Here is a 26,136-nt window from a genome sequence, read left to right on the forward strand (position 1 = left end):
TATTTGCAGTTTGGGTGGTTGCATGATGTCTGATAATCGGCCTTTAGGCAATATATGAAGGCAGCGATAAGCATTTGTACCCACCGCATGTGGAAAATAGTATGTTTTGCGTCTCACTGTGTGTAAGAGTTCCACAAAGGGAAAGAACTATTGGGCAACTCGGAAATTACATATTTCCCTGTAGTTATCAAGTTGCCTTTTAGTCAGCACTTTTGTAATCGTACGATTCAGAAAAATTGATTTGTTCATGCAGACTTTTGTGTTCAGTTTGTCATCTGCATACCCATGATTTTAAAGCCCTGACAAAGATCTTTTTATTTAAAAAGAATATCGTTCATAGTTGTCCGTAAATAAGCTTCGATTGCTTCCTCTTATTTGTACAGTCAAACCTGTACTGATAGACTGCCCAACAGAGAATGGAGAAAAGGGTCACATATGACAGGGGGTCTTTTAAAACAGGTTGCTTATTTTCCGCAGTGATGGCATTTAACAAATGTTATACAGAAATAAAAATGGAGAAATGAACTAATATGTATTTGGAATTCATTATTAAAAATATAAAGCATCATTTTAGCAGTTGCAAAATATCAATTATAGTTAAAAATCTAAAATGAAGTTCATCAAAAATTACAAATTAATCTGTTTCAGAATCTCATTTATGAAATGCATGCAAAAATAAAACATAAAATCCAATATTATCACATACTCATCAACAATCAGTACCTGCTAGTACTTTCGCCCTAATTAGGCTCTTCAGGCAGATTGTCGTGAACATTTCATAGTTACCTGATAACGTTGAAAAATAAACATTCATTGTGACATCATAATAACGTCGGGTAGTAGTGTTGACGATTTAACGTCATAATCTTTCACTTTTTGTACAAAAGCAATAATGCAAAGTAGTTAATATCCTCACAGACGACAATATGTGCAGAATAACAATATGTATCACACCACATCCCAACTCTCCTGTACAGTGCCGTGTCATCCCAACTCTCCTGTACATTGCCGTGTCTGTGAGGGGAAGTTCTGGGTCAATAAGTCTTACTCGCCAGCTACCACAGAATACTGTAAATTCCTAAATATATGTGAGGAATTTATTATTGCGTAATTTTGCGAGAAATATCATTAGTGAAAAAATATTTCTCGCTTTTATTTTCATATTGCTAAAATACATGCAAAAACACTTGATCAACAGAGGACTTGCAAATTTATTTTCTCGCGAATTGACGTCCATGATCGAGTCATTGCGCGATAAGAAGTTCTCGCGTAAAATAAGGAATCTACAGTATTACAATATTTTATTGATAGTGGTTGGATTGACTCCCCCATTTGGAGATTTTACCATGAAGGGGCTTATCAAGTTAGACAAATTTTTAAAAGTGGCAGAAGAAATAGGACAAACATGTGCTCTAAATTTTGTGTTTGTGTGCTTTGCTGACTCAGTGTCTCATTTCTGCAGACTTGGTTTTGGAAATAACATTGAAACTAAGAACCCCGACGACGAGGTGAATGAATATCTAGGTCGTGCAATTGATGCTCGCAGCATCGACCATCTCCGGTCAGAACATGTTAAAGTGTTTCCCCTCAAATTTCTCAAGCCGGATCTCGAAGAAAAGGTAAGAACTATAATCATTTCATTGTTGAATGTACCACTTCACTGACAATAAATTTAGTCTTGTTTTTATTTTAATCAGATTACTTATTTAATTCAGTTTCCCTTTGTTTGATTTGAATATATCTTTTTGCCAAATATAATGCATAGGTATGGTATTTAATATGCAGCCTCTTTTTGGATCTGAAAATGTGAGATAAAATTGCAGTTCGTGTGTACTGAGGAATCATTCGTGGTGGCTCAATTTTCGTGGAATTTGTGGGTACCCCTCACCCACGAATTTACATCCTCAACAAAACAAACATTCCAGAGTTTTCTTTCTTACAAATATATAAATCCACGAAATTACGTCCCCTTGAACGCGTAAAAATTCAGCAATCCACAAAAATTGGCCCCCACGAATTTAAAAGATTCTACAGTATATGATATGGTGCAGAAATTCTGACCAAGTGGTATTGTCAACTTTATTCTCTGTGGTTAATATTAATAGATATATCTTTGTGGCAATAATGTATTACTAAGTTCTCATTGAAGCACAATAATTTACATACAGCACAGCAAAATTTTAAGAAAACAGTAAACTTGTCTTCATACTTAGTGGTAATCTTTACGGAATATCTTTGGGAAAGCATGAGCTTTTATAGGATTAAAGTTTTAACAGGCTCAATATTTTCTTTGTTTAAACAAATCAATTAAATAGCTGACATTACGAAATAAAATTAAAATATTGAACAAGTGTTCAATGTGAATTATAATCAACAGGCACCACCAAAGCTTCGAAAAATGATAAACAAAGCCACGAGATATATAGACCACTCTTGGTAATTATAAAAATGATGATAATTAAAGCCATGATGATCTAATTGGTGTCGTAATTGATCAGTGCTCTGTCAGTGAAAACAATGCATTATAGATGGTAGTGAAGTGAAGAATTAAAACATAACTCTCCAAAATTTGGCTGCACTTAGATCCATGGTAAAACATATCAACCATTTACTGCAAAAGAAAAGTTAAAATTAGTAATCGCATATTTCCAGGAAATCATGCAGCAAGCTACAGAGAGAAAGAGAGCAATAGCTACCCTGATTGAGGGGGGCTGACAAAATCAAGTGACAAAGCAAATCTACACAACCACAGCTTTTGTAAAATATGTGCTGATCATGATGGCGGTCTCGTAATATTGTGTCACTTTTGCACGATGATGAATTATTAAAATCCAATGGATTTTGATTGGCCGTTTCATAATAATTTGATTTGTTACAGGGTGTAAGCATTAAATTTTCTACAATTTTACATTCCTGAAGTAATTTTCTAGAGATTAGACAGGTAAATTAACAACACTTAAACATGTAGGTAAATTAACAACGTTTAAACGCGTAGGTAAATTAACAACACTTAAACATGTAGGTAAATTAACAACACTTAAACATGTAGGTAAATTAACAACACTTAAACATGTAGGTAAATTAACAACGTTTAAACGCGTAGGTAAATTAACAACACTTAAACATGTAGGTAAATTAACAACGTTTAAACGCGTAGGTAAATTAACAACACTTAAACATGTAGGTAAATTAACAACACTTAAACATGTAGGTAAATTAACAACACTTAAACATGTAGGTAAATTAACAACACTTAAACTTGTAGGTAAATTAACAACACTTAAACATGTAGGTAAATCAACGACGCTTAAACGCGTAGGTAAATTAACAACACTTAAACATGTAGGTAAATTAACAACACTTAAACATGTAAGTAAATTAACAACATTTAAACGTGTAGGTAAATTAACAACACTTAAACATGTAGGTAAATTAACAACGTTTAAACGCGTAGGTAAATCAACGACGCTTAAACGCGTAGGTAAATTAACAACACTTAAACATGTAGGTAAATCAACAATGCTTAAACGTGTAGGTAAATTAACAACGTTTAAACGTGTAGGTAAATTAACAACACTTAAACATGTAAGTAAATTAACAACGTTTAAACGTGTAGGTAAATTAACAACACTTTAACATGTAGGTAAATTAACAACACTTTAACATGCAGGTAAATTAACAACATTTAAACGTGTAGGTAAATTAACAACACTTAAACATGTAGGTAAATCAACAATGCTTAAACGTGTAGGTAAATTAACAACGTTTAAATGTGTAGGTAAATTAACAACACTTAAACATGTAGGTAAATCAACAATGCTTAAACGTGTAGGTAAATTAACAACGTTTAAACGCGTAGGTAAATTAACAACACTTAAACATGTAGGTAAATTAACAACGTTTAAACGTGTAGGTAAATTAACAACACTTAAACATGTAGGTAAATTAACAACGTTTAAACGCATAGGTAAATTAACAACACTTAAACATGTAGGTAAATTAACAACGTTTAAACGTGTAGGTAAATCAACAATGCTTAAACGTGTAGGTAAATTAACAACGTTTAAATGTGTAGGTAAATTAACAACACTTAAACATGTAGGTAAATCAACAATGCTTAAACGTGTAGGTAAATTAACAACGTTTAAACGCGTAGGTAAATTAACAACACTTAAACATGTAGGTAAATTAACAACACTTAAACATGTAGGTAAATTAACAACACTTAAACTTGTAGGTAAATTAACAACACTTAAACATGTAGGTAAATCAACGACGCTTAAACGCGTAGGTAAATTAACAACACTTAAACATGTAGGTAAATTAACAACACTTAAACATGTAAGTAAATTAACAACATTTAAACGTGTAGGTAAATTAACAACACTTAAACATGTAGGTAAATTAACAACGTTTAAACGCGTAGGTAAATCAACGACGCTTAAACGCGTAGGTAAATTAACAACACTTAAACATGTAGGTAAATCAACAATGCTTAAACGTGTAGGTAAATTAACAACGTTTAAACGTGTAGGTAAATTAACAACACTTAAACATGTAAGTAAATTAACAACGTTTAAACGTGTAGGTAAATTAACAACACTTTAACATGTAGGTAAATTAACAACACTTTAACATGCAGGTAAATTAACAACATTTAAACGTGTAGGTAAATTAACAACACTTAAACATGTAGGTAAATCAACAATGCTTAAACGTGTAGGTAAATTAACAACGTTTAAATGTGTAGGTAAATTAACAACACTTAAACATGTAGGTAAATCAACAATGCTTAAACGTGTAGGTAAATTAACAACGTTTAAACGCGTAGGTAAATTAACAACACTTAAACATGTAGGTAAATTAACAACGTTTAAACGTGTAGGTAAATTAACAACACTTAAACATGTAGGTAAATTAACAACGTTTAAACGCATAGGTAAATTAACAACACTTAAACATGTAGGTAAATTAACAACGTTTAAACGTGTAGGTAAATCAACAATGCTTAAACGTGTAGGTAAATTAACAACGTTTAAATGTGTAGGTAAATTAACAACACTTAAACATGTAGGTAAATCAACAATGCTTAAACGTGTAGGTAAATTAACAACGTTTAAACGCGTAGGTAAATTAACAACACTTAAACATGTAGGTAAATTAACAACGTTTAAACGTGTAGGTAAATTAACAACACTTAAACATGTAGGTAAATTAACAACGTTTAAACGCGTAGGTAAATTAACAACACTTAAACATGTAGGTAAATTAACAACGTTTAAACGCGTAGGTAAATCAACAATGCTTAAACGTGTAGGTGAGTTAACAGCGTTTAAACGTGTACATATTTGTAGCTTCTGTACATATATAGGCTATATATTGGATATAGGTATTAACTGTTGAATTTCACCTGAAAGAAAAACGAGTCAAAAACCTAAAGAGGTACATGCGCGTATATGATACACACCCACTTCTCACATCGAATCGGGGGAGGGGGGGAGTGTGTATTATATTTGGCAAAATACGATATTACATTAATTATTAAGTTGATAATTCAGTAACTGTTTTGTTTTAATTACTAATGTTAAATAGAATTAATTTTTCATTTTGCCAAATTCACAAACAATTTAGTCACATTTCCTATTAGTTTTTTCAAATATTCACCGTGTTATAGTTTGAGAATTAATATAAGCACGTATTAGTGTGAGTGAATTCACACACCTGCACTTTACTAACAGCACATTTTAACGCTTTTCAGTTCCATCGCGTGCGTGACTCCATGTTTGTGTCGCATTTGGCATGTAGTCTGATCTTGCTCCTCTTTATATGTACCATACAGCTCGTTATCATTCCTCAGTAAGTATACATACAGCTCGTTATCATTCCTCAGTAAGTATACCATACAGCTCGTTATCATTCCTCAGTAAGTATACATACAGCTCGTTATCATTCCTCAGTAAGTATACATACAGCTCGTTATCATTCCTCAGTAAGTATACCATACAGATTGTTATCATTCCTCAGTAAGTATACATACAGCTCGTTATCATTCCTCAGTAAGTGTACCATACAGCTCGTTATCATTCCTCAGTAAGTATACATACAGCTCGTTATCATTCCTCAGTAAGTATACCATACAGCTCGTTATCATTCCTCAGTAAGTATACATACAGCTCGTTATCATTCCTCAGTAAGTATACCATACAGCTCGTTATCATTCCTCAGTAAGTATACCATACAGCTCGTTATCATTCCTCAGTAAGTATACATACAGCTCATTATCATTCCTCAGTAAGTATACATTCAGCTCATTATCAGTGAGTATGTTTCAGTGATGATTTTATTACTATAAGTCACATGAGGATTCTAAGCTTGTCATCATTCCTCAGTGAGTATGTTTCATTGACATTTTTATCACTATAAGTCACATGAGGATTTACTATAAGTCACATGAGGATTACATGAGGATTTACTATAAGTCACATGAGGATTTACTATGAGGATTCTAAGCTTGTTGTCATTCCTCAGTGAGTATGTTTCAACGATTCTAAGCAATTGCTATTCCCGGAAGATATATCTGGCCACAGGGATCAAACCTTTGTATAGCTTGGACAATTGAAATCCTCACATTAATCTTTTGATGCTCCTTGTAATCAGAGATTTAGGGTACTCTGTAAAATCATTAACCTTGGCCGTAAGGTGTTAGGACTTTCATCTTCCGCATGTGCACTCCTTACGACAAGACCTTTCTTTTGGTACCAAAATCTTTGACTTGAACTTTGGGTTTGACCTACTTTTGAAAGACTTAATCTTGGCCATAATTTTTAATAGTTGGTGATACGGCTTTCATTTTTGAACATGACAAATGTGTGTTCTTTTTGACAAGACCTTTCTTTAGTTGGCAAAATTTTTGACCTAGCTCCTGGCATTTATCTTTGGGTTTTACCTACTTTTTAAAAGCTTTAACTTTGGCCAAACATTTTTAACAGTTAGTGTTGGTTGCTTTCATATGTATACCCCACACAATGATCATATTTTTATATGTATTATACCCCACACACTGCTAATATTTTCATATGTATACCGCACACAATGATCATATTTTTTACCCATTGATTCTTTTCCTATCAGCCTTTCTCCTCTGAACTGCTTAACAGAATTTCAGAAAACTTTTTTTGTAATTTATTAGGGCATACTGTGTAGATGTGCATATGCACAGGAAATTCTGATTCAATTCTTATGCTCTCTAAACATTTCGAGGAAGCATATAGTCACTGTCGTGTCTGTGCTTGGGACCGGGGACATTTGGACCAAGGTCGATGTTTGAAAGGTCAAAAGTCACTCGGAACATATACCTATATTAGGAGAATGTTCCTTATTTCAACAGTTTTGAACAGGCATTGATCATTTATTACACAAATATTAAGTACATGTTACAGGAAGGGAGAAAATGCAACAGACCAGACCGGGATTTGAACCCGGGCCCCTTGAATCTCTAGTCAGGTGCTCTACCAACTAAGCTATCTGGCCACCGGCGATCGAACCCGGCTGATCGCTACATTCCTACCTCACTGGCGATCGAACCCGGCTGACCACTACATTCCTCCCTCACCGGCGATCGAACCCGGCTGACCACTACATTCCTCCCTCACCTGCTTCGTACTTATACTGAACATACTGTTAACAAACTAACAGCTCAAAATTATCACAATTTCTCCATCGTCAGCTTCCCATGTTATAATGTAGCAATATTCCATCTTTGAAATGATCTCGGTGTAGATTTCGCACCCAAACCTTTTTTGAACGTTGGATCCTTTAGACACAAGTTCATTGATAAGCCCTTCTCACGTCATACATTACAGTTAAATGCAAGCACATTGAACCAATTTAATGGCAAAAATTCTTATTTTGTGACCATTCACAATTGAGAATTTTGTTAATTAACTGTTTCAATTCCATGATCATTATTAGTCTGTACTTATATATGTACAGTGGAGATTTTGTTGTCGATTTCAGTTCTACCATAGTGATCAACCATTCACAATCTCGATTTTCTCGTCTGTTTCAGTTCTATGATAGTGATCTCGATTTTCTCGTCTGTTTCAGTTCTATGATAGTGATCTCGATTTTCTCGTCTGTTTCAGTTCTATGATAGTGATCTCGATTTTCTCGTCTGTTTCAGTTCTGTTTTAGTGATCTCGATTTTCTCGTCTGTTTTAGTTCTATTATAGTGATCTCGATTTTCTCGTCTGTTTCAGTTCTATTATTATAGTGATCTCGATTTTCTCGTCTGTTCAGTTCTATTTTAGTGATCTCGATTTTCTCGTCTGTTTCAGTTCTATTATAATGATCTCGATTTTCTCGTCTGTTTCAGTTCTATTATAGTGATCTCGATTTTCTCGTCTGTTTCAGTTCTATTATTATAGTGATCTCGATTTTCTCGTCTGTTTTAGTTCTATTTTAGTGATCTCGATTTCCTCGTCTGTTTCAGTTCTGTTATAGCGATCTCGATTTTCTCGTCTGTTTCAGTTCTATTTTAGTGATCTCGATTTCCTCGTCTGTTTCAGTTCTGTTATAGCGATCTCGATTTTCTCGTCTGTTTCAGTTCTATTATAGTGATCTCGATTTTCTTGTCTGTTTCAGTTCCGTGATTATGATCATCCTTTATCCATTCACAATCACAATTAGTACCTGCCTGTTTCTCCTGATCCTGTGTGAAAAATTCATGGTAAGTTGATTATTTTGTATATTGCCATTTATCACTATTCACTTGTGATTTAGAATACTTTGGTTCATATCAAGTATTGTGTTGTGTCGTTGTGAATCGAAGGTGTTAATTTTGTACGAAATTCTGATTGGTCCCTCTTTTTTATAAGTTTGCCCAAATTCCCTTATACAGGAGTAAGTCAGCATTTGAAAACATTGACAGCCAGGGGCCTCTGTGGCCGAGTGGTTAGAGCATCGCACTCAAAATCACACGGCCTCTCACCTCTGTCGGCGCAGGTTCGAATCCCGCTCGCGCCGGTAAGTGCGAAAGTTTCCCAGTTTACTTTCAGAAGGTCGGTGGTCTCTTCCCAGGTACATTGTATTTGAGTTCTCTCTTCCACCAACAAAAACTGGGCGCCACCAGATAACTGAAAAAATGTTGAGTGTGGTGGAAAACATCAATCAATCAATCAATCAACATTGACAGCCAGATGGAAACATTGAACATCAAAAGGAGAAATAAAAATTATACAACAGTTATATTTCAAACGTAACAGACCCCGAAATGTGCTACTACACCATACACAGACACAAATTTCTTTTTTTTTTTATGGTCAGTTTATTGTATTCCATCGAGTAAAATGAACAAAATTCATATACTTTCACAGGCAATATCATTACCTACCTAACCAGTCTATGAAATATGTATTCACCCGGCCTTTCCACCAAACTGTTCAGTAGAATACTGAACATACCTCCATCACAGAAGAGCTGATATCTTTGAAATTGCATATTATAGTGATTCTTTGCATGTTTCAATCATGATTCTGAATGAAAAGTGAATGTTTATTGAGCAGTGTACACCGAGAGTGTTGCAGCGGATAGCCAGCACAATAGCCGTCCACAAGTGGCTGAAGCAGGTGGTATACATCCTAGCCATACTGTGCCTGTACGTTAGTGCCTTCACCTCCATTGTAAGTACCTGAGATAAACAGAGATACTGTGCCTGTACGTTAGTGCCTTCACATCCATTGTAAGTACCCGAGATAAGCAGAGATATTGTGCCTGTATGTTAGTGCCTTCACATCCATTGTAAGTACCCGAGATAAGCAGAGATATTGTGCCTGTACGTTAGTGCCTTCACCTCCATTGTAAGTACCCAAGATAAGCAGAGATATTGTGCCTGTACGTTAGTGCCTTCTCCTCCATTGTAAGTACCCGAGATAAGCAGAGATTTTCTCAAACAACCACAAGGACACATTATAGATCAAGTTAATAGCATCCTCATGTGGTGTAGATTCAGTATAGGATTAAACTTTCTTTTTGAAGAATTTATCAATGAGTAAACTCTGGACATTTTACTCGCAAACTTAACATAGGTGCAAATGTAAACTCTGGACATTTTACTCGCAAACTGAATAAAAAGTGCTTCGCACTTTTATGTTAAGTTTGTGAGTAAAATGTCCATTTTTTACTTATCAATAAATTCTTCAAAAAGAATGTTTGATTCTTATTATTCCAATTCGTTCACTGCATTAACAATTTGAATAGATTGAAATGAATAGTTTCCCCCGCAAACGTTCTTTGCTTTTAGGCAAAATCCATCGCATTTTCAGATTTATTGATGTGTAAATTCTCGTTCAGCTTTATTTTTGTTGTGATAAATAACATTGGACTTGTTTATGTTGACCCGTGATCGCAGGGCTACAGCAGAGCAACAATTTGAGTTTCAAGATTTACATGTAACAGTGGCGGTCCCATTATTACGTTTCTCATTTCTCACGATAAAATAACGTAATACAGGGGGGCAACATGATAATCAAATGTTGCTAGTGAAATCCAACAAGAACATTACTTACAAATCATACTCTCCACAATAGAGGAGGGAAGGGGAGATTTCTTTATTCTGTTTCTTGAAATGTCGGACATCATTGCAGTAATATTTGCTGTTACTCAGGTTAACTTGTAATTATCCATGACAAGTTCATTCAAAAGTCAGCTTGTTAATTTCGTGATGTTCCAAGACTTTGTCATTACTTCAGCCCTCTAGGAACAATTATAACATATAAGCAACGAAAATCCATGATAAATACAAGTAAGTTCATTGATTTTTGAAAACCTTGTGAATGGCAGAGGCGTTAATAACACAAAAAATGTAATCAAGGTGACTGAGCAGATTTTGGTGCAGTATTTCAGAGAAAAATATCATCATGGATCCATCAAAATGTTTTTCGACTGAAAATAAAATTCTTCTTGAGGGTTGTAAATTTACAAGGGTATAGCAAAATATTTCATGGCTGGGTCTCGGGCAACTTGTTTTGTCGAACCCTCAAATTCAAATGTTGCCGATTTGATCTCGGGCAACATTTTGTCCTCGGGTCCAACAAAACATGTTGCCCTCGATCTCAGTCAGTAAATGTATAATATTAGCAATATGGAGAGAATGAAAAGTTCATAGATGACAAAGAGGTGATGTGTTGTAGGACTGTTATTTGAACAATGTGATGGTCACTGGTAAAAGTCATGGAATTTAAATGCAGACTAATTATAGAGCAGATATGTTTTAGACAGTCACAGCATTGTAGGTGTGTTCTGATCAATGCTCAAGGTCATTTTAGCAATATCAAGGTCACTAGAGAGGGGAAAAAATTCTTGACCTAATCTGGATTTCTCAAAAAGAATCTCAAACTTAACTTTGAGTTTACTGGTATTTGAGCTCTCAGAATTTGAGCGAAATCTCTGACTTGGGTCCAAGTTTTTACTGAAGGTTCTTTAGAGAAATCCATTGCACGTCACATCTTTACACTGTAGATAGGTGAGTCGGCCAAACTTTAAACAGAAATTTACTTTGACATCATCATATGTCCTTATCTTGACACATTAGTCACATGATTTATCTTGACACATAGGTCACATGATTTATCTTGACACATTAGTCACATGATTTATCTTGACACATTAGTCACATGATTTATCTTGACACATTAGTCACATGATTTAAAGGGATAAGATTCTCATCAAGACCATATTTCTGGAGCCGGAAAATTTCAGACATTTACGTTGAATACAAAGTCTGCCTTAACAACCAGTGGGGTATTGTGATCTTATTGCAAAGTTACTTGAACAATTTCAATGTCACTTAAAAAAGAATATTAAATTTCTCTGAGGGTTAATTTTAGACCATTTAAAGTGTAAGGTTCATTATGATCTTAGGTTTTGTCATGAATCTTATTCAAGATCTGAGACGTGACATTTGATGCATGGATTCTGAATTTGTTAAAAATGTTGGTATAAAATAAAAGGCATGTTTAGTCTGGTCCAAAATTATGTTATGCATCAAGTATGACCCAGTCTGAAGTCCAATTAGAATTAAATAATTTTACTTTATGCAGTGCTTTTATACTTTGTTGATTTTTCATTTTTATAGATTATACTTGACACCAATAGTTTGGAGTCCTGCTTAGGAAACCTGTTTAAAACAGACAATGTCAACATCTCCCTGGTCAATCTTGCCAATATTTCCATGGGATCAGAGGTCAATGTCTGTCATCCAGTCACTGCCACCTCACACTTCCCAGAGGTGAGTTAGAGAAAGAGAGGAGAGAGAGAGTGAGGAGAGAGAGAAAGAGAGGGAGGGGGAGAGAGTGAGGAGGGAGAGAGGAGGAGAGAGAGGAGAGAGAGAGGGGGGAGAGAGAGAGTGAGGAGAGAGAGAAGGGGAGGGGAGAGAAAGAGAGGAGGGAGAGAGAGAGAGAGAGAGAGGAGGAGCGAGAGAGGGGGAGAGAGAGGGGGAGGGGGAGAGAGAGGGGGAGGGGGAGAGAAAGAGAGGAAAGAGAGAGAGAGGGAGGGAGAGAGAGAGAGTGAGGAGAGAGAGGGGGGAGGGGGAGAGAAAGAGAGGAGGGAGGGAGGGAGGGAGAGGGGGAGAGAGAGAGAGAGGAGGAGAGAGGGGGGAGAGAAAGAGAGGAGGGAGAGAGAGAGAGTGAGGAGAGAGAGAGGGGGAGGGGGAGAGAAAGAGAGGAGGGAGGGAGGGAGAGAGAGGAGGAGGAGAGAGAGAGGGGGAGAGAGAGAGAGAGAGAGGAGGAGGAGAGAGGGGGAGAGAAAGAGAGGAGGGAGAGAGAGACAGAGAGAGAACTTCAGTACAGTCACAATTCCTAGATGGAGGATACCTTTGCATCTGATTGGCTCAGAACTTAGAGATATTCCTCTTGACCAGTAAATATGGAAGTAAAGAGAGTAAAACTTTATTTTTACATATACTCACAATTTCAGAACACAGATCTTGTTTTATGTTATATATATTATATCTCATGTAAATGGATGCTATTTTAAACTCTTATGTCAGTAATGGAAAAAATGCAATGGATTAAAACTTAGATTGAAACCTCTGTCTCCTGAATCTTTTGTCGAGCTCTCTAAAAGTGAGCATAGATTTTGTCATGGGTAATTGAACTCGACTGACCGCCACGACTGAGTACGATACTAGACGGGTTTTTTTTATGTATATTGTGAGTATACTTTCCTCTCTTACAGTACTTCAGTTTCTGTGTGGTGCTGTCCATGATTGCCTGTGCTGTGTTTGTGCACAACAGTAGTGTCCTGAAGATGGCGCTGTTAAGTGTAATGTCCATTATTTATCTGATCGTGGTACAAGTCTTCTTCATCACCATCTTTGACAACCGAGACATTCTGGTGCGATCCAATGTAGGGTAAGTCAACCTAGACATTCTGGTGCGATCCAATGTAGGGTAAGACAACCGAGACATTCTGGTGCGATCCAATGTAGGGTAAGTCAACCGAGACATTCTGGTGCGATCCAATGTAGGGTAAGTCAGGTTTGTTTATCATTCACAGTCTGGACCAGAATTTTTTTGTCTTTTGACATAAGCCTTTGGTGACCCCAGAAGGAGATATTTAGCATAAGTTGTTTTCAGCCTCAGTAATAATAAAACTACAAGATAGGTTAAATTTAATGTAGGTGAACTAAAAGGTCAACACACATCAGATCTACAGGCTCTCAACGTTTATATCATATGAAAATAATGGTCTTATTTTAAACAGTAAGGTATACCAGGCTACCATCTTGGTTTTCTTTTTTGCCAACTGCACCACTTGCAATTTTCGGTAAAAAGTTCGATTTTATAAGATAATTAGACCCCAACCATCTAACATCAACTCTGTCAAGGTCATATCTCTCGTATTGTCATGGTGAACTAGAAGTGATGATAACTCTCATGATTTTGGAAGTCACAGGATCAAAGACTGACAGGTTATTCTGTCTTGTTAGTGTATAATTCAGGTGTATATAGAGTTGTTCAAAGTACGCTTCAAGTGTTCAGGACGTGTACAACACGACCTGGATTCATTACCATACTGTGTGTATTTGTCCTTGAACAATTAATTCATTGTCTGTACCTTCCCTGGTCTCCAGTAATTATTCAACATGTGTATGATCTTTGTATTGTAGCAGAAACTTGGATGAGAAAGGTTCTTCCATCGCTCTGAAGTGGGAGACGGTCATCCTCTTCATTGTCCTCACGATTGTTCTGTCCATCCACGCTCAACAGGTGGAATCAACGGCCCGTCTAGACTTCCTGTGGAAAATTCAGGTGACAAAACTAGTAAATTCTCAAACTGCAGGGATCTGATGGAACATTCAGGTGACAAGACTAATAAATTCTCAAACTGCAGGGATCTGATGGAACATTCAGATGACAAAACTAGTAAATTCTTACAATACAGGAATCTATTAGAAAATTCAGGTGACAAATCTAGTAAATTCTCACAATGGGGGATCTGATGGAAATGCAATCCTTACAGAGTTATTGCCCTTCAGGATACAATGCAGTGTGTTTTGAAGTGAGCTGTATATACTTATGAATCATTGAATTCTTTATTTTAAGCATCTCAACATCTTCGGAAGTTCACAGAAATCAATTTTGATTCAGAGCAGGCCACGAGTATTCCCCGAAAAACATTGGCCCCGACGGGGAATACTCGTGGCCTGTACTGTATCTGTCCATCTGTAGACTCGATGTTTCCTGGACATTTTCTAAAAGACTTGTGCATGAATTTTTCTGAAAATTTGTACAGTCACGCTCTATTACAATCATGATCATTGATGAATATTGAAGTGAAAGGAGCTTAGTGTATCCCGTAACTTGTGTTCAGGTGATGATTAATGAATAATGTTGTAACTCATGACATTGTTTTCCTGCCTGCTCTTCGGCTATGCAAATTATTTTCAATATATAACTCCATATAGGGTGTCCTGTTAATGTTAGGGCAGGTCTAATTCTGAATTTACAGGAGAAGTAAAATCTTTTTACAGGCTACAGAAGAAAAAGAAGAAATGGAGAGTTTACGTGCATACAATCTCCGCCTTCTGGCCAACATCCTCCCACTGAACGTAGCCGAGCACTTCCTCAAAACTCAATTCAAGAAAGACGAGGTATTCGGATTACTGACTTTTGCTACTGAACAAGATAAAGCAGATGCGTATTCTCATGTTGTTTATGACTGGATTTGTGTTTTAGCTTCATCAAAATTGAATAATTGGGTTTTAGTATATTTCACAAGAATTAACACACATTGTAAACTGCTTAAAGCTCTAGGATATCAGTACAGTTAAAACTGCCATAGCAACCCACTGTATGAAGCATATGTGACCGTTAAAAATTACCCATCGGTGTTACCAGGCCGTTTTCAATTGTACCTGTATTAAACGACCTCCTTTCTGACACGACCAACCACCATGATTTTTACAACCTTTTCATGTACTGTTGACTGTATATTTATCGATTACTAGTAAGCAACGTTTCAGATTTGTTTCAGATATCTTTCAGCAAATTTTCAGCAAAATATTTTCATGAGGGTACTTTCCATTCTGGTCTAGCATGGCTTTTCTGGGAGTTATCTTCCCTATAACACTTTTGTTTTAAACAGCATGGGTAATAGGTCAGCAGTGATTTTGATTGATTAAAGAACGACTCGTATAAATGTCAGTATAATGCTAAACTGCAACAGTTATTTATCTTGGTTAATGAATTATCAAAAACGTTGGCCTTATATTTAAAAATAACACACGTACCCGTCTGTTGTTGGAAACTGGTGTTTTCCCTTTAAATTAAATTGATGAGTCAGCCATTTCATCAGCAAAAGCACTATCATTCTTTATTTCTTAAATGAATAACATATCACTGCATGTTAAAAGTGCAACGAGGTCAACTGTACTAAAATGACTTAAAACTAACAAAATTAAATTATCATCTTGATATGTGAAGACGGAAATTCATGCTGTCCAATTCTGGGGGAAATTTGCATTAATTAGAACCTCAATTATTTTTAGGAGATGTATTTGCTTTAATTAAAACCTGGATTATTTTTAGGAGATTAAAACCTCGATTGTTTTTAGGAGATGTATTTGCATTGATTAAACCTGGATTATTTTAGGAGATGTATTACCATTAATTAAAACCTGGATTATTTTTAGGAGATGTATTACCAGGACTGTGATAGTGCCTGTATCATGTGATTATTTTTAGGAGATGTATTACCAGGACTGTGATAATGCCTGTATTATGTTTGCATCCATCTCCAACTTTTCCGAGTTTTACATGGAGCTGGAAGCTAACAACGAGGGAGTGGAGTGCCTTCGTTTGCTGAACGAGATCATCGCAGACTACGATGAGGTGATCTTTTTGTCTCACCTGAGCTGATTGAGCTCTGGTCATATTTTGTCTAATGTACATCCGTCGACAATCCCGTGGGGATCCGGGTTAGAATGGGTCCTCAGTACCCCCTTGCTTGTCGTAAGAGGCAACTAAATGGGGCGGTCCTTCAAATGAGACCGCAAAAATCGAGATCCCTTGTCACAGCAGGTGTGGCACGATAAAGATCCCTCCCTGCTCAATGGCCAAAAGCGCCAAGCATAGGCCTACATTTTGGCATAGGCCTACATTTTGCAGCCCTTCACCGACAGTGGTGACATTTCCATATGGGTGAAATATTCTCGAGAGGGACGTTAAACAATATTCAATCAATCATCCGTCAACAAACTTTTAACTTTTTTACTTCTAGAAAACCACATAGCTAATTTCAACCAAACTTTCCACAAAGCATGCTTATGTAACAAGTATTCAAATTGGGTGAAATGAAGGACTATGCTCTGCCCAAAGGGTAGATAATCAAGGAAAGGTAAAAATAGGGTGGGAGTCATTTGAAAATTGTGTTCTCAAGATCCACTAGACTAGAAAAGTTAAAATCGATATGAAAGAAGATTCGATCAAGTTTGTTTAAATCATGGGCCCTGGGGATAGGGTGAGGCTACAAAAGGAGATCAAAGTTTTATATGCAAAGATACGTATGTATAGAAAAAATAATTTTGTATCATATCTTGAGAACAGCAGAATCATGGTTACTCATGTTAATATGCAATCATCTCTAGTTTGTGAAGATTCAAGTTTTTTTTTAAATCGCGACTCTCTGAAGTAGAAATCAAAGTTTTATATGAGAATATATATGGAAAAATCTTTATCTTAGCAACTACAGGGAATCAATTAAAATACCTTATTTGAGAGTAGCAGGGCCACACTTAATCAGATGCAAATGTTCCTAAGTAAGTTGTGTGGATGATTAAAGATTTGTTAATGCCCTTTTTGCACCTATATCTGGAAGCATATTGTTTTATCCCGTCTCTCTGTCCAAAACTTAAACCTTGCTCATAACATTTAAATAGTGAGTGGTACTACAGGGCTCTCATATTTCATATGCACATTCCATCTGACAAGACCTTGCACTGTATTTTGGTACCAATTTTAAACTTTGTGGCTTTGACCTTGGAGTGTGACCTACTTTTAAGAAAATCTAACCTATTCAATATCTCCGAACTATTTAAGGTAGAGTTTTCATATTTTGTGTATATAGATTTCTTATGACAAGAACCATTATGTTTGACCTTGTGACCTTGACCTTCTCCAGAACAGCAAGGTCATGTTAGTCGTATTGGTGTAGAGACATCCAATGTTGCATGGATTCAAGTTCAATTATGTCATAATCCTTAGGAGCTAGGTTGGGACCACAATATGGGGTCAAGATTTTTCATGGGTCCCGGAATAAAGAATGATAAATAATCTTAGAAGAATCATAACAGATGAGCAATGGCAGGGCCAAGGTGATTTGAGTGAGATGTGTGGCCCAATTGCCTCTTAATGTTTAAAAAAAATAAGAATCATATTTTTTGTTGAAATAAACAGGATGTGTTGCTGTAGGTGGTTTTCATTTCTCGGTGCTAAAAGTTTGGGGGTTTTCATATTGGTCTAATCGCGGAATTAAAAATTTGTTTTGATTACTGGTAACTGTTCAAAACATATTGTGTCACACTTGCAAAATGATTGCGGTTATTTTAATTTTTGCGGGAAAATCCCTGACCGCGAACATAGCGAAATTAAAACCACCGCAATCATTTCCCCATTTAGAGTATGTTAAATTTGAAAGAATCTGGTAGTATCTAGTAGCAGGTTAATAATCATGTAAGTAGTTATAAGTGAAAATAAGGTTTGAAGATCTTTGAAAACCTTTTTATGTCTGGTTCTGGTCGATGAATTAAAAGCTTTTGACCAAATTTCTATAAAAATGAGCAGTCATTCTAACAGATAATTTGCTTTCATTTATGAATTTTTTTCTGTTGGATGCAGATTTTAGGAGAGGAGAGATTTCGGTGTATAGAGAAGATCAAGACAATAGGATATACGTACATGGGGGCATCGGGTCTGACTCCAGAGACTAACTACTCTGACATGAGTCATGTCGTGGCCATGGCAGACTTTGCCTTCTCAATCAGAGATCTGCTGCAGAATGTCAATCAACACTCGTTTAACAATTTCAAGATGCGAGTAGGTGAGGAATGGAATTATGCAGTATTTAATTGTACTTACATTAAACTATCACATTTTGAAATTGTTTTCATAAAATTATCCAGGGTCGATTTATAGTAACTTTTACACCGTTAACAACACAAATATCTGCAGTGTCTAGTTTCAGTGTCTTAATTTTACAGCTATGCACATATTATAGGATGCAAGTAGTCACCACTCTCAAAGTTTTTGTTTCACTCTTACAAAAGACTAAATAAGGAAATGGAGTGCTAAAGGTTGATGTTAAGGTTTCAGTCTGCAATTGTTGGTCAAAGTTTTAAAAATCATGAATGGAATTTATTAACAATGTCCAGATCGATGTTTTGTAATGAATATGCTTTGGATTTCATAATCATTTAATAACTTTTAAAGTGATGACTTATCAACGATGCTGATTGGTTGAAAAATTCGTTTGATTTCTCTGTCAAAATTTCGTTCGGAGTTCATCTGCACTAAGCACGCGGGATTACTTTTCTCTGGAATGCGTCTTCCCCGTTCTAATTCTAGCGCTATTTACAGAACGGGATTTCCACACAAGCATTTATAGAACGACATGCATTCGTTTGATTTTTGTTTTTCATTGCTATCAAAAATAAGCACAACTAAAGATATGAATAAAATACAAATTAATTTAAATAAAGAACATACATAAGCGATGACGTGACAGAATAGTCAACTTGATGACGTAGACCACTTACTGGTAGAAGTAGACAGATTACACGAGTTCCCGTTATGAATCGTCTGCTTTACGAGATCGATAACATGACGGCGCAAGTGGCGACTTCTGATCTGGTAAATATTAATGAAATTGAACTGCGTTATATGGGGCTCAGTCAACGAGTGCGTTTTAGATAAAGAGGTGTTGAACTTTTTACTCGATATTGAAATGGAGCCGAGTTGCATTCCACCGTTCCAATGACACAACCAGTGTTCAACGTCTCTTTCAACACAATGCACCATAAATTCAGTCCCCACTTGTTATCTTCCTTTATATTTAATTCAGCTTTTAACCATTGCACCTTTAATTTGGCGTATAATCCATTTAAATCTGCACAGTAACGGTTCCTGACCTAAACGCACAGCCATGCCGTTTTGTTGTTGTTTCATTCTTACATATATGTATTCCTACACACCATTTCAAAAACGTTAATTCAAGCTTTTTGATGGGAGAAACTATTTGTTTTTCTATCTTAAAAACATAATTAAATGATAAGAAATGAAACTTATAATTCTTTGTTTGATGCATGTATCAAATGAAACATTGGACGGAAAACTTTTTCATCAATGCGCTACGCGCATTGATGAAGTTTTCCATCCAATGTTTCGTTTGATACATGCATCAAAAAAAGAATTATAAGTTTCATTTCTTAAATAATTAGAGCAAAAAATGAGTTCAGAATGATATTTCGAACATAAGATTTTTTGACTCCTTTATGGCACTATGCTTCATTTTTTTTAAGGGGGTGTTGTCAGTTTCCAAAGTATATTTTAAAAACCAACAAGACTTGATTCAAAGTTTGTGTATATACTGTGTAGATAATGAAGTTGTGTTCCTGTCATTTTCATCAAGATTCATTTACATTCAAGGAAATTATGGATATTTTCATTTATGGGTGTTTTTTCAACTTGAAGTTCATTGATTTGGTCGTTTTCTTTTAGATTTTGTTGTGATCTTTTCTTTCACAAAGACTACTGCATTAGTTTAGGGGAGGGTATAATGGAATCATCAGTCCATTTGTCTGTCTGCCCTTCTGTTTTTGGATGATTTTGTGAACAAAAGATGTGTCATTCCAAGGATTTTTAGGGTCTGTTTATAATAAGGCCCCATTCCCAGTGCTAAAAAGCAGGTATTTTTCCCAATTTTTGCATTTATATTCCCAAACAATAGAAAAAAATTAAAGCAGGGTAGCTTTTTTTGTTCAAAATTTTTTTTCACAGACCCACACATTACAATTTTTGTGTCAAAATTGTTAAGCAAACCTAATTTTTTGGTCTCTGATTTTTTGAATGAGTTCAGATTTGACCAAATTGAAAGTCAGGAGGAGTCCAATCATACCAATATCAAGCAAAGCCTCGTCCTAGACTGCAAATCTTGTCCCCTCGGTGGAATTTCCCTATCCCACACTCGTACTAATGAAGGATTTTATTATTTTTTAATGATCACAAATTCACTATTTCCCACCATCCAATGTGCCCCGTTGAGGCTATTAGTCCCACTAGGACAGTTCTATTTTATTCTCCTAATAGAAAATCAGAATCAGAATATAAATTCAAATACTTTTACTCTAGGTATGAATGTTGGACCAGTGGTGGCAGGGGTCATTGGAGCCAGGAAGCCTCACTATGATATCTGGGGCAATAGTGTGAATGTTGCCAGCAGGATGGACAGTACAGGAGAACCAGATTACATACAGGTGAGAACCAGATTACAGTCAGGTGAGAACCAGATTATATACACGACATGATTGATGACTGGGTAAAGTAGAGGAGGTTCCTTTTGACTATGGGGACCACTGATGTGCTTTATTGAGTTTCACGTCACAACAAAACATTGTATTACTCTATTGCTTTACTTGAACACCGCTCTCAGCAGAATACAGAATGCACCATACAATAAAATGAATTCTTCCTATTATCCCTGAAATCTCTTTTTATACGCCCATAATAGACATATGATATCAGACACAATGCATCTTTCAGCACCTTATGAAGCAGAAAAAATAAAACTTGTATAGGAAAGGAGAAAATCTATGGCTGGACTGGGAATTAAACCTTACTCATGGGACCCCACTGCCGTCACCCCAGCATTAAAATTACTAGTAAGGTGTTCTAATCACTGAGCTACCCACAGGTCGATATCCACAGTCCATATAACCCTAACTATTACATTTTCCTCCCTCAGCTTCCCACAGGTCGATATCCACAGTCCATATAACCCTAACTATTACATTTTCCTCCTTCAGCTACCCACAGGCCGATATCCACAGTCCATATAACCCTAACTATTACATTTTCCTCCCTCAGCTACCCACAGGTCGATATCCACAGTCCATATAACCCTAACTATTACATTTTCCTCCCTCAGCTACCCACAGGCCGATATTAACAGTCGATATAACCCTAACTATTACATTTTCCTCCCTCAGCTACCCACAGGCCGATATCCACAGTCCATATAACCCTAACTATTACATTTTCCTCCCTCAGCTACCCACAGGTCGATATCCACAGTCCATATAACCCTTAACTATTACATTTTCCTCCCTCAGCTTCCCACAGGTCGATATCCACAGTCCATATAACCCTAACTATTACATTTTCCTCCCTCAGCTACCCACAGGTCGATATCCACAGTCCATATAACCCTAACTATTACATTTTCCTCCCTCAGCTACCCACAGGCCGATATCCACAGTCCATATAACCCTAACTATTACATTTTCCTCCCTCAGCTACCCACAGGCCGATATTAACAGTCCATATAACCCTAACTATTACATTTTCCTCCCTCAGCTACCCACAGGCCGATATTAACAGTCCATATAACCCTAACTATTACATTTTCCTCCCTCAGCTACCCACAGGTCGATATCCACAGTCCATATAACCCTAACTATTACATTTTCCTCCCTCAGCTTCCCACAGGTCGATATCCACAGTCCATATAACCCTAACTATTACATTTTCCTCCCTCAGCTACCCACAGGTCGATATCCACAGTCCATATAACCCTAACTATTACATTTTCCTCCCTCAGCTACCCACAGGCCGATATCCACAGTCCATATAACCCTAACTATTACATTTTCCTCCCTCAGCTACCCACAGGCCGATATTAACAGTCCATATAACCCTAACTATTACATTTTCCTCCCTCAGCTACCCACAGGCCGATATTAACAGTCCATATAACCCTAACTATTACATTTTCCTCCCTCAGCTACCCACAGGTCGATATCCACAGTCCATATAACCCTAACTATTACATTTTCCTCCCTCAGCTTCCCACAGGTCGATATCCACAGTCCATATAACCCTAACTATTACATTTTCCTCCCTCAGCTACCCACAGGCCGATATTAACAGTACATATAACCCTTACTATTACACTTACCTCCCATCTTTAATTTGTCTTTTCCATTAAAGACGCACAACCCAGATTTTTTTTGCCCCTGGCAGCTAGGACTTTCATCTGAAGTCCAGGGGTAGTTAAGCACACTGTATTTATTTTAACGGGATTCTAATTTTAGTGGCTTTTTTGGTGAAGTAAGAACACTATAATTTATGGTTGCTTTAAATTATGAAAATCCCCATTCATTATCAAATACAAAACAAATACACTAACTCATGATTTAATACACCAAATAGCATGTACGTCAGCTCCTACTGCTGGTGCCAAATTTTAAATGTGCTGAAATAATTACACATTCAGGATTTTGAAAAGGATTAATTCTTCTCAAGTTATAACTTTGTAAGAGTGAAATATTTCTTCAATTTGATATTTTACTAATCCTTCTTAGAAATTAGGTAAACATTTTATTACGAAAGACTCTCATATTAATGAAAGCATTGAAAGAACACTGTCGGCGTTATTTTTTGACCAATGAATGGTTGATTTGGCTGTCACTCCTTTCTCTGATTACAACAGCGTTAGATACCCATAGTTTACAGCATGTGGCTGTGTGAATTACTACTCTTGTTTAACTGACTTGGTGAAGGGGGGAGAAATATTTTTCCCTGCGCATGTTGAATCTGTATTGAAAATGTATATCAAAACTTAATTTTCTTTATACTACCTATAAGTAAGTCAGTGTGATTGCAAAGGGGAAACAACTGATTTATCAATATAGGCCTTATGGGGGTTTGAAATCCAACACAAGCTGTGACTAGAAATATGTAGGTAAGTTTTAAAACCCATCAAGCAGTCAGTTTTCCCACAAAGCCATTTTGTATAGCCCTGCGTAGAAACTTAGGAAGGGTTTAAACCCTCATGAAAATTTTATGCCTATGGGGACCCGGGTTAGAATAGGTCCTCAGTACCCCTTTCTTGTCGTAGGAGGCGACTAAATGGGGTGGTCTTTCAGATGAGACCGAAAAAACCGAGGTCCCGTGTCACGATATAGAACCCTCCCTGCTCAAAGGCCATAAGCGCCGAGCATATATAACCTAAATTTTGCAGCCCTTCTCCGGCAGTGGTAATCTCCATATGAGTGAAACATTCTCAAACGGGATGTTAAACAATATATCATCAATCATGAAAATTTATCCTTTGTTCTCAGTTTTGTAGGTCACTAGTAAGAATTTATCCATTGTTCTCAGTTTTGTAGGTCACTAGTAAGAATTTATCCTATGTTCTCGGTTTTGTAGGTCACTAGTAAGAATTTATCCTTTGTTCTCGGTTTTGTAAGTCACAAGTAAGAATTTATCCTTTGTTCTCGGTTTTGTAGGTCACTAGTAAGAATTTATCCTATGTTCTCGGTTTTGTGGGTCACTAGTAAGAATTTATCCTTTGTTCTCGGTTTTGTAGGTCACTAGTAAGAATTTATCCTTTGTTCTCAGTTTTTTAGGTTACTAGTGAGAATTTATCCTATGTTCTCGGTTTTGCAGGTCACTAGTGAGAATTTATCCTTTGTTGTCGGTTTTGTAGGTCACTAGTAAGAATTTATCCTTTGTTCTCGGTTTTGTAGGTCACTAGTAAGAATTTATCCTATGTTCTCGGTTTTGTGGGTCACTAGTAAGAATTTATCCTTTGTTCTCGGTTTTGTAGGTCACTAGTAAGAATTTATCCTTTGTTCTCAGTTTTTTAGGTTACTAGTGAGAATTTATCCTATGTTCTCGGTTTTGTAGGTCACTAGTGAGAATTTATCCTTTGTTGTCGGTTTTGTAGGTCACTAGTAAGAATTTATCCTTTGTTCTCGGTTTTGTAGGTCACTAGTGAGAATTTATCCTTTGTTGTCGGTTTTGTAGGTCACTAGTGAGAATTTATCCTTTGTTGTCGGTTTTGTAGGTCACTAGTAAGAATTTATCCTTTGTTCTCGGTTTTGTAGGTCACTAGTGAGAATTTATCCTTTGTTGTCGGTTTTGTAGGTCACTAGTGAGAATTTATCCTTTGTTCTCGGTTTTGTAGGTCACCAGTGAGGTGTATAACATCCTGTCTGTTAAAGGCTACACTCTCCAGTGTAGGGGAATGGTGAAGGTCAAAGGTAAAGGGGACATGCTGACCTACTTTCTAGTGGGTCGACCTCAGCATCCACCAACATCCATACAGGAGACTGTGTCGCACACAAAGTTCAACAATAAAAGGTCATAGTTCAAAGGTGAAGGTCATCTATGAAATGAAGTCGTTAGACTACAATAAAGGAAACCGTAAGACAGATGTAGAAGGTGACACTGGAGCAACTTGTTGGAAGTACATGTCAAGAGCTTATAACCATGTATAAACAATACAAGATGTGTTCCTGAACTTCCACTAGCTGAAACCTGTGTGGCAGAGCATGAGAGACACTGAAAATAATGTGCATCATACCACACAGATCTTCAAAATCAACTACAACAATCAATATATTTATATGACTTTGTCATCTTTTCTGAGGTTTTTTTGTTTTTATACCCCCCCGCAAACAAAGTTTGGGGGGGGTATACTGGAATCACTTTGTCCATCTGTCCGTCCGTTTGTCCGTAGACGCAATTTGTCTGAAGTTTATTTCTAATACCGCTGGACATATTTCATTCAAACTTTATGCACATCTTCTATATATTATGTAGTTGTGCATCTCCTATTTTCATTGAAATATTTTAACAGTTATAGAAGTTACGCACATTTTCTTTTCATTTTGGGGGTTGCACACTTTGTCCAGAGTTTAATTCTAATACCGTTGAACAGATTTGATTCAAACTTTATTCTCATCTCATATATATAGTGTAGTTGTGCATCTTCTATTTTCATTGAAATATTTTAACAGTTATGGAAGTTACAGACATTTTCTGGTTTGGTTTTAAATGTGCCAAATAGTATTCATTGTTTATATTAAGCAGATTTTTAATATTTCATGTACTGCTGTACTGTAGAATATACACTTCTGCATTCACATTGATTGCCCTGTAGATAATGTGAAAATATCCAATGTGCTTGCTTTAAATATTTCCCATCATCTTATATGCCCCGCGGGGGGTATTAGTCCCATTAGGACAGTTCTAGTTTAGCTCACCTGAGCTGTAAGCTCCAGTGAGATTTTCTGATCACCTATTGTCTGGCATCTGTTTGTAAACTTTACACATTTTTTTTTTTACTTTTTCTCCAAATCATGCTCTGTCTACATGCTGCTATATGCTATAGTTAAGTAAACAGTGGAAGAGATGGGGAGAGTGTAAATGTAGTGAATGATGGATGGGATGAGGGAGAGTGTAAAGGTAGTGAACGATGGATGGGATGAGGGAGAGTGTAAATGTAGTAAACGATGGATGAGGGAGAGTGTAAATGTAGTGAATGATGGATGAGATGAGGGAGAGTGTAAATGTAGTG

At 36.4% G+C, this 26,136-nt stretch overlaps 1 protein-coding gene across 1 annotated transcript in view; it reads left to right on the forward strand.

Annotated features, from left to right (window-relative positions):
- LOC125666582 (adenylate cyclase type 5-like) overlaps window positions 1-25,214 on the forward strand; it is a 45,560-nt gene extending 20,346 nt beyond the window's left edge. Inside the window, exons 9-20 of the mRNA XM_056151728.1 lie at window positions 1,463-1,619; window positions 5,759-5,856; window positions 8,644-8,728; window positions 9,564-9,680; window positions 12,134-12,286; window positions 13,234-13,409; window positions 14,168-14,309; window positions 15,032-15,151; window positions 16,245-16,391; window positions 18,396-18,597; window positions 20,904-21,028; window positions 24,742-25,214. Coding sequence (XP_056007703.1) covers window positions 1,463-1,619; window positions 5,759-5,856; window positions 8,644-8,728; window positions 9,564-9,680; window positions 12,134-12,286; window positions 13,234-13,409; window positions 14,168-14,309; window positions 15,032-15,151; window positions 16,245-16,391; window positions 18,396-18,597; window positions 20,904-21,028; window positions 24,742-24,924 — 1,705 coding nt within the window. The 3' untranslated portion in view covers window positions 24,925-25,214. The remainder of the gene's footprint in view (window positions 1-1,462; window positions 1,620-5,758; window positions 5,857-8,643; window positions 8,729-9,563; window positions 9,681-12,133; window positions 12,287-13,233; window positions 13,410-14,167; window positions 14,310-15,031; window positions 15,152-16,244; window positions 16,392-18,395; window positions 18,598-20,903; window positions 21,029-24,741) is intronic.
- Window positions 25,215-26,136: the final 922 nt, after the last annotated feature.

The sequence above is a fragment of the Ostrea edulis genome, chromosome 10 (genome assembly GCF_947568905.1).
Source record: "Ostrea edulis chromosome 10, xbOstEdul1.1, whole genome shotgun sequence".
In the NCBI taxonomy this organism is placed as follows: Eukaryota; Metazoa; Mollusca; class Bivalvia; order Ostreida; family Ostreidae; genus Ostrea; species Ostrea edulis.